Source organism: Dioscorea cayenensis, chromosome 6 (genome assembly GCF_009730915.1).
Source record: "Dioscorea cayenensis subsp. rotundata cultivar TDr96_F1 chromosome 6, TDr96_F1_v2_PseudoChromosome.rev07_lg8_w22 25.fasta, whole genome shotgun sequence".
In the NCBI taxonomy this organism is placed as follows: Eukaryota; Viridiplantae; Streptophyta; class Magnoliopsida; order Dioscoreales; family Dioscoreaceae; genus Dioscorea; species Dioscorea cayenensis.
The window spans coordinates 873,909-887,645 of record NC_052476.1 but is presented as its reverse complement, the minus strand read 5'-3'; the positions used below and the strand labels follow the sequence as shown (position 1 = coordinate 887,645).

Sequence of the window (13,737 nt, the reverse complement as noted above, 5' to 3'; positions counted from 1 at the left end):
CAAATTCAAGATACAAATCAAATTTAGGGCGCAAAAAGTCCAAAACACAAGTTCACAAGTTTCTAAATCATATCCAAGATTCAAATTCTCAAAATTTGATGACGACTAGATGCCGTCAAGAGTCAAAGCACGCTTTTTCAGCAAAATAGTTGGAGCGAGATAAAATACTTAATCATTGCTTACTTAGGCCCTTAAACCTAAGTGGCATGAAGATGGTTTCAAATTCCTTGTATTAACAACAAAATCTGTAAATTCATATTTATTGAAATGAATGAAATTTATTGTCACAACTTGTTTCCTTTTCACACTTATTTCTTAATCGGAGGTTCCTGCGACAATGTCCAGGGTAATTAACATTAAGGGCTTGCCCCTAATGGAAGTCACAAACCCATAATCTCTTGAAGTCATAAAAAATTAAATTTGATTTGTGATCCATTTATTTTAACCGTTCTAAACCCTAACTAAAAGCCGGGTGAGAAAAAAAAGGAGTCCACAACATTCTTCTCACAATTTTTTGATATTATTTCCATAGATTTTTTTTTACACTCTCTCTCTCTTATTACTCACACTTATCCCTTTTTTTTTCATGCTTATCTCTTCCTAATGGTGGACTCGTTCTCTTAAAAATTTATGCAGAATCACGTGACTCATGCATGCATGGGCCATGTATATCATTATTATATTTTTTTACCCTTTATTCATCATGAATAATAACATAGGTTCCTTCTTTACAACTTTGAGATTGAATTAGATTAATTTGCGCCTCCGAATCTTCAGATACCTTCTAGTCCTGCTCTTCCTCTTCTTGGGATTTTGGTGGTTGCTCTTCTTTGACAGTTTGGGTTACTCTTTCGCTTCCTTGACCTCATCTCCTTCTTCTTGTTGGACTCCAAGGCGGTGAGGCACATCAAGCTACCAAAAACATGGATATAAAGGAGCCTAGGTCGCGTTCTCTTGCTTCTTCTTGTGAGGCACTCCCTGGTGGGGGTGCAATGTAGTCTATGGATAATGACACCATATTTGAAGTGCAAATGGACTGCTTGTAGTACAGTGGCTTTTTTTGGTACCAAGAATAGTATCCTTTGTTATAGGAGACTTGTAGGCTTGCGAAATAACAGGATTCAGGTGGACATCGTAAAGATATCTAAGATCACGTAGAAGGTGACCTCGAGGAGGCTGGGACTTGGAGAAGACCTTCTCGAACTCCTTAGTAACGAGATCGACGAACTCGCGCTTCTAGCTTTCCATATAAAGCACCGGGTTCCTTTTGCTCCTCTCGATAGTATATCCATGGTTCGTAACACTTTGTTAGTACTCCCGACGTTAATGCCAACGTTAATAATAGGATTGAAGTGATTCGGCCATGGTTGGTAGGGCTTGGGATTCATGTATAGATTCATTTCCTTTCTTCCTCTTGCTATTCCTCATTATCAACAGTTTTGAAACCAGATAAAGTACTCAGCTTACTATTATCACCATCTTTAAAAGCCTGAACAAGAGCATCCATCAATCCGGGCTGCACATCCCGCAGAAGTCTTCATTACTACCTATAGGAATCTGGTCACATAAGGAACTTAAGGGGTGTCCATTTGCTTTGAGGTGGTGGATGTGGAAGAACCGGGCCGAGCGAACCAAAGAAGACATGAATACGCAGTCAGCACCCATGGTGACAGTCATGCGAAGAATATCATTACATTGGGTTGGTCGATGGAAGCGGCGACGACCTCGGACGCGACACCGGCTTCTGAGTCCGTGAGAGCCTCTTCCACCGCAATCTCGATGATCGGTTTTCACTCGGACCTTCACGGCATAATTGATGACGTGCTTCACTACCACCATAATCTTCACCTTCTTCTCTGTATCGCTCAGAGGTAGTGGCATCGATAGCAACAATAGCGACAGGAAGCTTTAGACATGCTTGGCGGCGGCGGCATGCTTGGCGGCATTATCTCAGCCAATCAAGCATGCCGTGGCGGTGAAAGAGCAGCGGCGGCGCCGACGAGCGGTGGCAGCGGCGATCATCAGACGGCAGGCAGTAGAAGCAGTGGGTATCGGACATGGTTGGCAGCATTATTTCAGCTATTCAACCATGTCCGCGATCTCTTTGATAGGCAACAGCGATTTTCTTTTTCTTTTTTTACATGCAAATTGTGAGAGAGAGATTTGCACCTTTCTTTCCTCCTTCGTCTTCTTTTTTTTTTTTAAAAAAAAAATCCACCCCCCTCTCTGCCAGTCCTTCACCTTTTTAACAAGAAGCATCAATCTTATCTCTTTAACCCACCCATCCCGTCAAATCACAACGAAGTGATAGATTTTTAAATTTTTTTCCTTACCCTTTCAACCAACCCTCCGTCAAATTGATTGGATCAAATATTTTTTTAAATTTTAATTATTACCATTATTATTATTTTTTTAAAAAAAAATTAATTAAAAATTAAAAAAAATTATTTATTTATTTTATTCTTATTAGTAATTCAAAATTTTATTTTATTTTATTCATTTATCTGTTTATTTTATTTTATTTTATTTATTTATTATTAAAAATTCATCTAACCAAATTTGCCTCGGGATATGTGTTTGGGGTACTTCGGAATTTGCACTTTCTCAGGTTGCCTCGAGATATGTTCTCAGGCTATATGAAATTTAGGATCGCCTCGAGATACGTGTTTAGGCTATCCTAAGATTTGAGATTGCCTCGAGATAGGTGTTCTCAGGGGTAATCTTGTAATTTGCCTTTATGCCTTGAGATAAATTCTCAGGGCCAATTTTGTAAATTTTGCATCTATGCCTCGAGATATGTTCTCAAGGGCAATTTTGTAATTTTGCATTTATGCCTCGAGATATTTTCTTAAGGATTAATTTATTTTTATAATATTTTATTTTTTTCTTGTATTTTTACATTTATGCCTCGAGATATGTTCTCAAAGGCAATTTTGTAATTTGGTATTTTTGCCTTGAGATACGTTCTCAAGGGTAATTTTGTGATTTAAATGTTTTAGATTATCTCGAGATCTGTGCTCTCGATTGATCTTGTGATTTAAATTTTTTACATCGACTCGAGATCTGTGCTCTCAGCTGATCTTATGATTTGAATATTTTAGATCGCCTTGAGATCTGTGCTCTCGGCTGATCTTGTGGTTTAAATATTTTAGATCGCCTCGAGATCTGTGCTTTCGGCTGATCTTCAGATTCTAATTTTTTTAAATTATCTCAAAAAATGTCTTCTGGACTTATCTTGAATATATCCAAATATAATGAAATTTATTTATTTTAACCATATGTTTTCCCAATTCGATTATAATTTTACTGTATGTAATTTTTTAAAAATTTTTTTTTTTATTCAATTTGAATCAGGACATGCAAATTTTTTTACATAAACAGAGACGTCATTGGCGAGTCCAAATACACTGACAAAAGCTTTATTTGTGTCCAAGAGAGCCATTTTCAAGAAAAGGACTATTCATCCGCATTCAAGGTTGATTTAAATGAGACACTAAATTAGGCAAGTATAAGTCTTTGTCACTAAAGCCGCTAGGGCCCTCAAATACAAAAGTTTTATTTGTGTCCAAGAGTTTATCAATTTTTTTATAACCATTTATCAACACTATGAGGTTGAATTAAATGAGAAAAATAAATTGGACAAGTATAAGTCTTTATCACTCTAGCTGCTAGAGATGGCAACGGTATGATATGGGTAAGGTATATCAAACCCTTACCTGTACCCCTACCCATACCCTCCAGGGTAAAAATCATCACCTTATCCTTACACAGGGACATTTCTACCGTCGTTCAAATTACCAAATTAAATTAAAGTATGAGTAACAATATATTTGATTAAGTTTCAAACATTATTATCCAAATCATGACAATTATATCGGTACAAATATTATTTTTAACATATGTTTATCTCTTCCATGCATAGCTCGGGCATGACACTAGTAAATTATTATGACATTAGTTTTTTATATTTGTTTTATAGTGATTAATTTTTTTAAATTTAAATATAATTCTTAATATAAATTCAAATTTCAATTTGGATAATATTATGTTTTATCAAATATAAATATAAAATTAAATAAAATTCAAAATAATATATTAAGAGAACATTTAAAGTATTAATTTTAAATTAATCAATATAAAAATGGATTTTGGGTAAATTGTGAGCAAATGTTTTCTTAATAAAAAATTATATATATATATATATATATATATGAGACCCGTACCCTCTTTAGCGGGTAAGGGTATGGATAGGGTAGAACATACTCTTACGTGACCCTTACCGGCTAAAAAAATAACAAGTAATATTCATACCCATACTCGTACCCGGCCAAAAAATGTACTCTCTTTGACTGAGTATGGATACGGATATACCTATTGGGTAAGATACATATTACCATCTCTACTAGCTGCTAGTGTCCAACAATAAATTTAGTTCAGCTTTCAATCAAATCACATAAATATAACAATATATGCGTAAATGTGCCGGCTTGATTTCTGTGCATCTCAAATGTTATTGTGCAGTGTTCGGTATCTGCATGGCACAAAATGATGTAATAATAATAATAATAATAATAATAATAAAGTAAATGAAACTAAATTATAATTGCTACCTTCCTATTGTGTGACGAAGAAGTACCAACAATTATTATAAGAAATACCATTTATAGGACTTGCAGGTTATGCAACAAACAAACAAAACAAAACGAAAAGAGACATGAAAGTAACATCGGAATCTCTAGGTCATTGTTTTTTGTTTTGTTTTATTTTTTTCTTTTTTTATAACATAAGGCAAGCAATCTGTAGTTTTACAACCACTAATTTATTTTATTTTATTTTATTTTTTGAAGTAGAACGATAAACACCAATCTTTAAAGATGTATATAAGCAAAAAAATTACCATCACTTCCTCATCCTTTTGAAATCAGGGAGTGCGGCATCAAAACCACTAATCTGGTATAATGTTATTCTACAAATATATTCATTTACAAGATTTATTTAAAAAAAAATAAACTCATCATTAATTAAAAATAAATCATTAAATATTGAAACATTTATTTTAACTTTTTTTTTCTTTTATCTAATGACTGGGTAGAGGGAGATACTACGAATTTTATATAAAATAGATATTTAAACACTTATATCTATAATAGCCTCACGTCTTGTCATCTCTGGTTATCTCATCTCTCTGTCTTTCTTCTCTTGCTGTCAGTGCCACTCATGGCAAGCCAATCAGATCATGCAGCACATTTCTCGCAGTGCTTCCTTTCACCAAGAACCCAACAAGACATTGAAAGAGATGAACAAATCTACAACTCCTATGAAGAGCTCACCTCTCAACTCCCCATCAACCATGATTGGCCTCTATTTAGCCTCCAACACTACCAATCCTTTTGGATCCCGGCTAGGTTTGTTCCTGCATGCATGGCCATCCAATCACACTTCAACCCTCGTCCCTCTGACATCCTTCTTGTTACCAACCCTAAATCAGGCACTACATGGTTAAAAGCTCTCTCCTTCGCCACCTTACACCGTCGTTCTTTCTCACTCTCCGACCACCCTCTTCTCACCAACACTCCCCATCAATGTCTCCCTTACCTTGAACATCTCTTCTCTCACCGCACCTTCCCTAATCTGAACGTCTTACCATCTCCCACTATCTTTGCTACTCATTTACCTTTATCTTTACTACCTCAGAGTGCTCTCAGATGCCGAATTGTTTATCTCTGCCGTGATCCCAAGGACACATTTGTATCAATGTACCACTTCGTTGACAGGTCCATGGGTAGCTTTGCTGAACACACGAGTACTACTCAAGGATTGGATCTCAGTAAGACATTCCAGATGTTCTCCCAAGGAACATCTGCTTTTGGCCCTTTCTGGGACCACATGCTGGGATACTGGAAGGAAAGCTTGAGATCACCTGAGATGGTGCTCTTCTTTAGGTATGAGGAGATGATGGAGGATCCAGTTAGCCGTTTAAGTAGACTGGCTCAGTTCATGGGATGTCCTTTTTCCATGGAGGAAGAAAGAGATGGAGTAGTAGAGGACATTGTGAAGCTTTGCAGCTTTGACAACTTAAGGGAGTTTGAGGTAAACAAGGATAATAAGGGAAGTTTTGAGGGGAAACTACCAGCATCTTCTTTTTTCAGGAAGGGAAAAGTGGGGGATTGGGTTAATTATTTGAGCATGGAGATGGCTGAGAAGTTGGATGCTATTACTAAGGAGAAGCTGCACGGATCTGGTCTTACTTTTGAGTCTAGCAGTGTGGTTCCATAAAAAACATCATCTCAAGACTAGGGTTTTACGTCATTCATCATATGTGTGTTTGCTTTCTTATGTGATGAAATTGAATGGATCTCTAGAAACTCTTCGTTGAGCTTGAATAATAATGGCAGTAAATCCCCAATCAAATCTAAATGCAGGGGTTTCGCTGTTTGTTATGTTTACATATAATATTTACTCATATATGGTCTGTAACCTCTCGTCAGTGATTGATTATGTAATTCTATTTTGGTGTCAGTGTTGTGCCAGTGCTTTGTGGATTTATGCATAAAAATGTATACGTACATGATGTGTGTTTTTCGATCACACCTAACTATTTATGGTTGAGGACATGGACATACAAATTAAGCTGGGTGGCCATCACATTTGATCTCTGATGGCTGCTCTGCTCCTCACCTATTGATTAGTATCCATAAAAACCAAATATTTATAAACTAACAAAAATACAAGCTAATGATTTAGTATCTTTAATTAGCACACATTTGTATGGGTTGTAACAAGTTTAAAAACAAAATATGTATTTTTCATATTTACATATAATATTCGGGTGTGGCAAATAAAAATCTTTTGAAAAGAACCTCATAGTCCTTATCAAGATTTTAAATGCCCTAAAAATAAATCTTCATATTTTCTGAAAATCCTCAAAAGATTACTTTTAGTTACAAAATAATAACAATTATATTTTTTTTATAATTACTAAATCACCATTAAAATTGAAAAAAAAAAATTTCAATTTTTTTTAACAAAATAGACATACCACGATATAAACATGCACAACACATGATGCGGAGTTACCCCCCTCAACACACTTACATTCTCACCTTACATAAGTTAAGATTTGAAAATATTTCCTCAGTAAAATATCTTCTTTAAGAGACTTATTGTCAATAGATCAATAGGTCATTGACAAAATAAAATTTTGTATAAACAAAATCTCTGATCAGTATGTTTTTACAAAAATTATTAAATTAGAATAGGCAAAGTTAAAGAGACGCTTAATATATTAAGCCATCTTTTACTTGAAATTAAAATTTTTTAATATTCAGATGTGATCACTTGTCAATGATGTCCATTAGTAAATAATAAAATGGAAGAAAAACTAGAATTTTAGACGCAAGAAACCATATCATCCTTATCACAATGAAAGCTACAAAGCAGATGAGTTCAAACCATCCACCTCATTGCCATCATTTTATCCTTTTTACACATCAAAAGCTCACAAAATGACACCAACTCACACTTCATCCATAATTCTTTCTTCCATTTCCATCCAAATGTAATGTGTCAAAAAAAAATACAATCCAAAATATTCTATATCTATACTTATTTAATTGTTCATTAGTCACTAAAGGGTAAATATCTTGAGTGGGTACTATACTAGGGTCAAACTTCACTTTGAGCATTAAACTTCAATTTGCATTATTTCGATTATCCAACTTCAATTTGGTTTCATTGGATGGGTACCAAGAGGTTTCTGGGAGGAATTTGATGATGTTGCTGCTAGAATTGCCTTGTCAGTAGTAATTGACGACGTCATCTACTAACGTGTACATGCCACATCATCAAAAATGTCTATGTTGCCACCTATTACGTACAAGAGTGCATCATTGAATTGCATAATAAGTGACCACATTGGCATCGTTGATGATGTGGTATGTACGCGTCAGTAGATAACATCATGAATTGCTGCTAACAAGGCAATTCTAGGAGCATTGTCATCAAATTTTTCTCAAAAACCTCTTAGTATTCGCTCGGTGAAACCAAATTGAAGTTAAATAACTAAAGTGATACAAATTGAAGTTTGATGCTCCAAGTAAAAATTGACCATAGTATATTACTCACTCAAGATATTTACCCATTACTGAACCACCTAATGTTTTGCCATCACATCTACCACCTCACCTCTGCATTATTCTATTTCTACTTATATACTCCATTAACTGCTATATTTGAGTTTTGTAAAATAATTAAAGTTGTCACAAAAACTTCTAAAATCTAAATATATATATATAATCAATAATTGAGTAATAACATATTGACTCCCAAAGGTTGAACGACTCCCTTCTAAATTAGAATTAATGATTTAAAATATATAAAAATATTTTACCTGTATTATAAAAATAAATAAATAATTAAAAAATAAAACTCATCAGATATTTTTCATATATACAAAAATTTGAACTCAATATCACTTGGTTAAACCATTTAAACTTCTACAATTAAGATAAACCTGTTGATATTTTAAATTATTTGTACTTCATCAAATATATTTTAAACCAAAAACTAACCCAAAATACATTCCCAATGTAAATACAACCTTAAAACAAGAAAGCAAAGAGGAATGTACTCTAGACATCAAAACCCTCTTTCCCTTGAGCAAGTAGTAGTATCAAATTATCAATATACACAACAATGAAACAAACAACTTCCATATACCCCATACATACAACTAGACGCATTACTCTAACCCTAAATCAAAATATTGGCCATTGCCATGCAAAAGCATGCAAGAAAGAAAGCAAGCAAGCTCAATCACAAAACTCCACAAGCATTAGGGTTCTCCTTGCTAAAATAATCGTACGACTCCTGGCGTTCAACGCGGTGACCGTAGTAAGCATCGGGGTGATACGGCGGCGCTTGCAAGTAGTAGTTATTGTGCACAAGCACCGACGCATAGTACGCCTCACCGTAGCTGCTCATGCTAGGGTACGTCGTGCTGTAGCTTACCACCGGCACGTGCGCGGGAGGTGGTGTGGCTGTTGCAGCCTGATCAGGCTCCTCCTCGTCTTCGGGGTCTACTTCGCCACTAGCGGCGCGGTGGGCACGATGTCAGCTTCTTCGTTTTCTTCTTCTTTGTACCGGCGGCTGGGTCGGTGATGGTGCCGGCGACGGCGGTATCGGTGGGGGTTTCGGGTGGTGAGGATGAGGGGTTGGGTTCGTCGGGATTGGGCTTCACCGGAGCTTCATCGGCGGGTTCCGGAGCAGGAGTGGAAGCGGGAGTGGGGTCAGGAGTGGATTTGGGGTCAGGGTTCGCCAGAGGATCGCTAGGTTTCTCGGATGGAGGTGGGTTGGAATTGGGGGTGGGATTAGGATTTGGATTATGATCAGGGTTAGGGTTTGGGAGTTTGGACAGTGTTGGTAGACGAGATGAAGACGAAGCACCAAACTCAATCCCTGACCAAGTGTTTGATGAAATACTAGCTCACAGACTCTGAAGAACAAAGTGTTTGAATAAATGCCCTTCAGATAGCTCAACTTTTGAGAGGAAAAGTGGGAAGGCTTCTAGTGGATGGACTTTTCAAAAGAGTTTGCCAACCCATGAGCATCCTGCTCTTCAATACTTTTATAGTGATAAAGTTACAGACAAAACACAGTCAACACTAACTTACCATTGGACACTGGATACGCATGATCAGCTATTGGTCACACCACTCCACTAAACCCATGCCGATTGGCTGGGTACAGACAGAGAGATACACCCACATTGATGCTCTCTCATAACACACCATACACACACAGACAACACACTAATACCCATACATGACCATCCCCATACGTGAATAGTGCCACACTGAGCACCATGCTACACCCCGATCCGGCCAACCACCGCCAGCACCAACCATGTGTTCAATCACCATCAACACCCCCTTGATTGAAGCTCACGCAGTCCAAGTTGTCTTCTGAATTTCACATGCTTCTCAATAGTCAATGGCTTGGTGAAGATGTCCTCAAGTTGATCCTCATTGCAGCAGTGGCCAAATGTGATCACTCCATCAGTTTTCAGTCCATGAATGAAGTGGAAGCGCACGTCACTATGCTGCGTCCTCCCTTGGTGTGACAGATTCTTTGCAACAGCAATCGCAGAGATGTTATCACACCATAGCTTCATCGGTTGTGTATGAGTAACTCCACAGTCATGCAAGACTCTTCTAAATTGCACAATCTTGCACGCAGTGGCAGTACACGATATGTACTCGGCCTCGGTAGACAGTGCGACTACCTCTTGTTTCTTGGAACCCCATGAGACTACACTGGATTCCAAACGACACAGCATGCCAGACGTGCTCTTGCGATCAGCTCTAGATCTACCCCAGTCGCTATCAGGGAACGCTTCCAGCACTCCTTCATCTCCAAATGAATACTAGAGACCAAAATTCTTTGATCCTGCAAGATACCTTACCACCCGTTTAGCAGCACAGAAATGAACATCTCTAGGTTGACTCATGAATCTCAATAACACAATATCAGGACGGGCATGTGTGATGTAGAGAAGCTTCCAAATTAGGCTTCTGAACAGCCTTGGATCAGAGAACTCTTCACTGCCATGCACCTTCTTGTAACTTCTCATTCAATGCCATTGGAGTAGATATTGACTTACATTGCTTCATATTTAATGTGTACCAAATCATCAATATAACTTCTTTGACATATAAAGATACCATTTGATTTGTGTACTACCTCAAGCCCAAGAAAAAAGCTCATTAAACCCAAATCAGTCATGCTGAAGGATTGTATCATCTCTCCTTTGAATACTTCAATCATCACTGATGATGAACTAGTGTAGATAATATCATCAACGTATAAGCTTAACAGTAGAGACTCCCTATCCTTTCCTTGCTTCCTGTAGAGAGTATGCTCACTTTCGGTTCTAATAAAACCCAAATTTCTGAAATGCTGATCGATTTTTGAATACCAAGCCCTTGGCGCCTGCTTCAGGCCGTAGAGAGCTTTGTTTAATTTGTACACAAAGTGCTCTTTGCCTACTACTATACATCCATTAGGTTGTGAGACATATACATCTTCAAGTATTTCTCTATTTAAGAAGGCTGATTTCACATCAAAATGAAAAGCCTTCCATCCAAACTGAGCTGCAAGTGCCAACACTAATCTCATTGTCTCAAGACGAGCTACAGGGGAGAACACTTCATCATAGTCAACACCATGCTGCTGAGAATACCTTTGGCCATCACCCTTGCCTTGAGTTTCTAAATTTGGCCCTCTGCATTCAATTTAGTCTTGTATATCCACTTGAGCCCTACTGCTTTCTTCCCTGCTGGTAGTTCAAACAGTTTCCATGTGCTGTTGCTTGTGGTAGCCTCCATTTCAGCATCCATAGCCTTCTGCCACTCCTTTCTCTTCACAGCTTCACTAAAATCAACAAGGTCAACTACATGAAGTGCAAATGTACACGCATTATAAATGTCAGCTATAAGTCTGGTACGAATGGGTGGTGATTCTTCTGTTGATGCAGCACTAGTGCTTGCAGGTTCACGTTCTGAGCTCGCACTTGCTTGTCTCACTCGATTAGGCTCCCCAGTAGATGATGTTCCAAAATTGAAGACATCACTTGACACTTCAGGAAATACTCCAGCTTCCTCCTCAACCATGATGGTAGGTACCCTTTCATGACCTGCCTCCTAGTTCCATCAAATTTCTTTATGAAAAACTACATCACAGCTGATAATAATCCTGCAGGATACTGGATTATATAATATATAGGCTTTGGACTCACATAAGTATCCAACAAAGATGTATTTTTCAAATTTTAAGTTTTTAATTATTTTTTAATTTTAAATTTTGATTAACTTTGGTCTTATCCTTTAGAAGAAAAATAATCTTTCGATTATCTGGTTCTGTAGTCTCAATCACCCAATCTCCCTAACATTGGTACCAAAACCCTATTCTCCCTTCTTTCATTACATGGGGGTGCTAGTGATGAGGTTCAGGAAGCCTCTAATGTGAGTAGTATACAGATGCGTGAGGCAGGATTTAATCAAAGGATGGATCTTAATTTTATTTGATGGTATGTATTAGTTACTCTGTTCTTGGTTTTTGATTGTGTTGGGGGTTTCCAATATGATATCTTTTATCGTTTCTAATTTTGAACTGCTAAATGTGTATTGATGTATTCCTTTGTAGTTGTAGCTTTCAATCATGTTCTTTGTCTAGCTCATCTTATTAGTATGCTTATTTATGTTTAAATTGAATCAGACTACTGTAATCACCAACCTCTTGTCTCTGTCTATACCACAAAAACTATGATTATGTTGGTATGACTTATAAGTGGTTGTAAACTTGCCTTAGAGAGAGAGAAATTGATAGTTGATTTTATTTGATAAGTTTCAGATTTTTGTCTTTGGAAATAGTAGAAATCTCTCTCTAATTTTAGTGATCTTAGGGACAACATTTGGAGGAAAGTAAAATATAAAAATTATAAATTTTGATGTTAGTTAAGTACATGCAAAATTTTAGATTTTATACATCTGTAGTTTGTAATATTTCTTTGTAAAACTTGAAGATTTATGGGCATTTTGATGATCAAGGAGTTTGAATTGGGTAAGGTAAAAAATAGAAAATTTATTTATTATTCAGTTATCTAATTGTCAGTAAAATTTCATTGCCTCTGTGTTAATCCAACAGTAGACTAAAAAATGCCAATTTAGCATTTTTTTTTTGTAGAATACCTTATTTAGTCCCTCTAATTTAGTCAATCTGCCTCTTTGGTCCCTCTAACATAGTTTGTCCATAGGAAATCCCTCTATTTTAACATTTTGTGAAATATAAGTCCCTCCTTCTAATATAATTTGTCCATATGAGATCCTTAAGAGGGATTTATATTTCTCAAATGTTAAAATATAGGGACTTCATAAGGACAAATTATATTGGAGGGACAAAAGGGCATATTGACTATATTAGAGTGATTAAAATATAGGGACTTTCTGTTCATACACTGTTCATCCCGGGATTCTTATATTATTCTTGTACTGTACATACATTGTACATCGCTGGCTACAACACTGTTTGGTATAGTTTATATTCATAAAAAGGGGTGTTTGTCGTCTATTATTCAAAAAAAAATGTCAACTGAACGCAAACCCATCAACCACAATCCTCGTCAATATTAATAATGTTCTCCGTGGTTTTTAAGGCCACGCTGCTGTCCGTTTATGGGGACATTTATTTGGCTAAATTTAGCTTTCTAAAAATCCAATATCCAATGTTTAATTCACGAATATTATCATTTTATTTAATAAATAATAAATCCGTCTGCATTTCTCTCAGTCAATTTGTTTCCTCTCTATATATTTCTCTGTCTGCTTATCTCTTCATATCTGGCAAGTTTTTCATGGCAACCTTACCAAATAATTATGCACCACCTTTCTCCCAGTGCTTCCTTTCATCAAGAACCCAGGAAGACATTGAACAAGATGAACAAATCTACGACTCCAATGAAAAGCTCATCTCCCAGCTTCCCATCCTCCATGACTGGTCACCATTTAAGCTCCAACACTACAGATCCTTTTGGATGCCCACCAAGTTGCAGTTGATGCTGATTGAAGACGGTGTGGAGTTGGGTCGTGCATTGGCTGCAGTCGAGGAGGATAGAAGGATTGAAGCGAAGCATGGCAGCTGGATTCGGGGGGCTAATTTATTAAAATATTGCTTTTTTTTAAA

At 36.7% G+C, this 13,737-nt stretch overlaps 1 protein-coding gene across 1 annotated transcript; it reads left to right on the top strand.

Annotated features, from left to right (window-relative positions):
• Positions 1–5,137: 5,137 nt before the first annotated feature.
• LOC120263002 (cytosolic sulfotransferase 15-like) lies at positions 5,138–6,519 on the top strand. The gene has a single exon (XM_039270930.1). The coding sequence runs from the start codon at positions 5,218–5,220 to the stop codon at positions 6,274–6,276; it is 1,059 nt and encodes a 352-aa protein (XP_039126864.1). The 5' UTR covers positions 5,138–5,217; the 3' UTR covers positions 6,277–6,519.
• The last annotated feature ends 7,218 nt before the right edge of the window (positions 6,520–13,737 follow it).

Excerpts from the sequence above, each read along its gene's own strand:
- LOC120263002 (XM_039270930.1), top strand. The coding sequence starts at position 5,218 with ATGGCAAGCCAATCAGATCATGCAGCACATTTCTCGCAGTGCTTCCTT.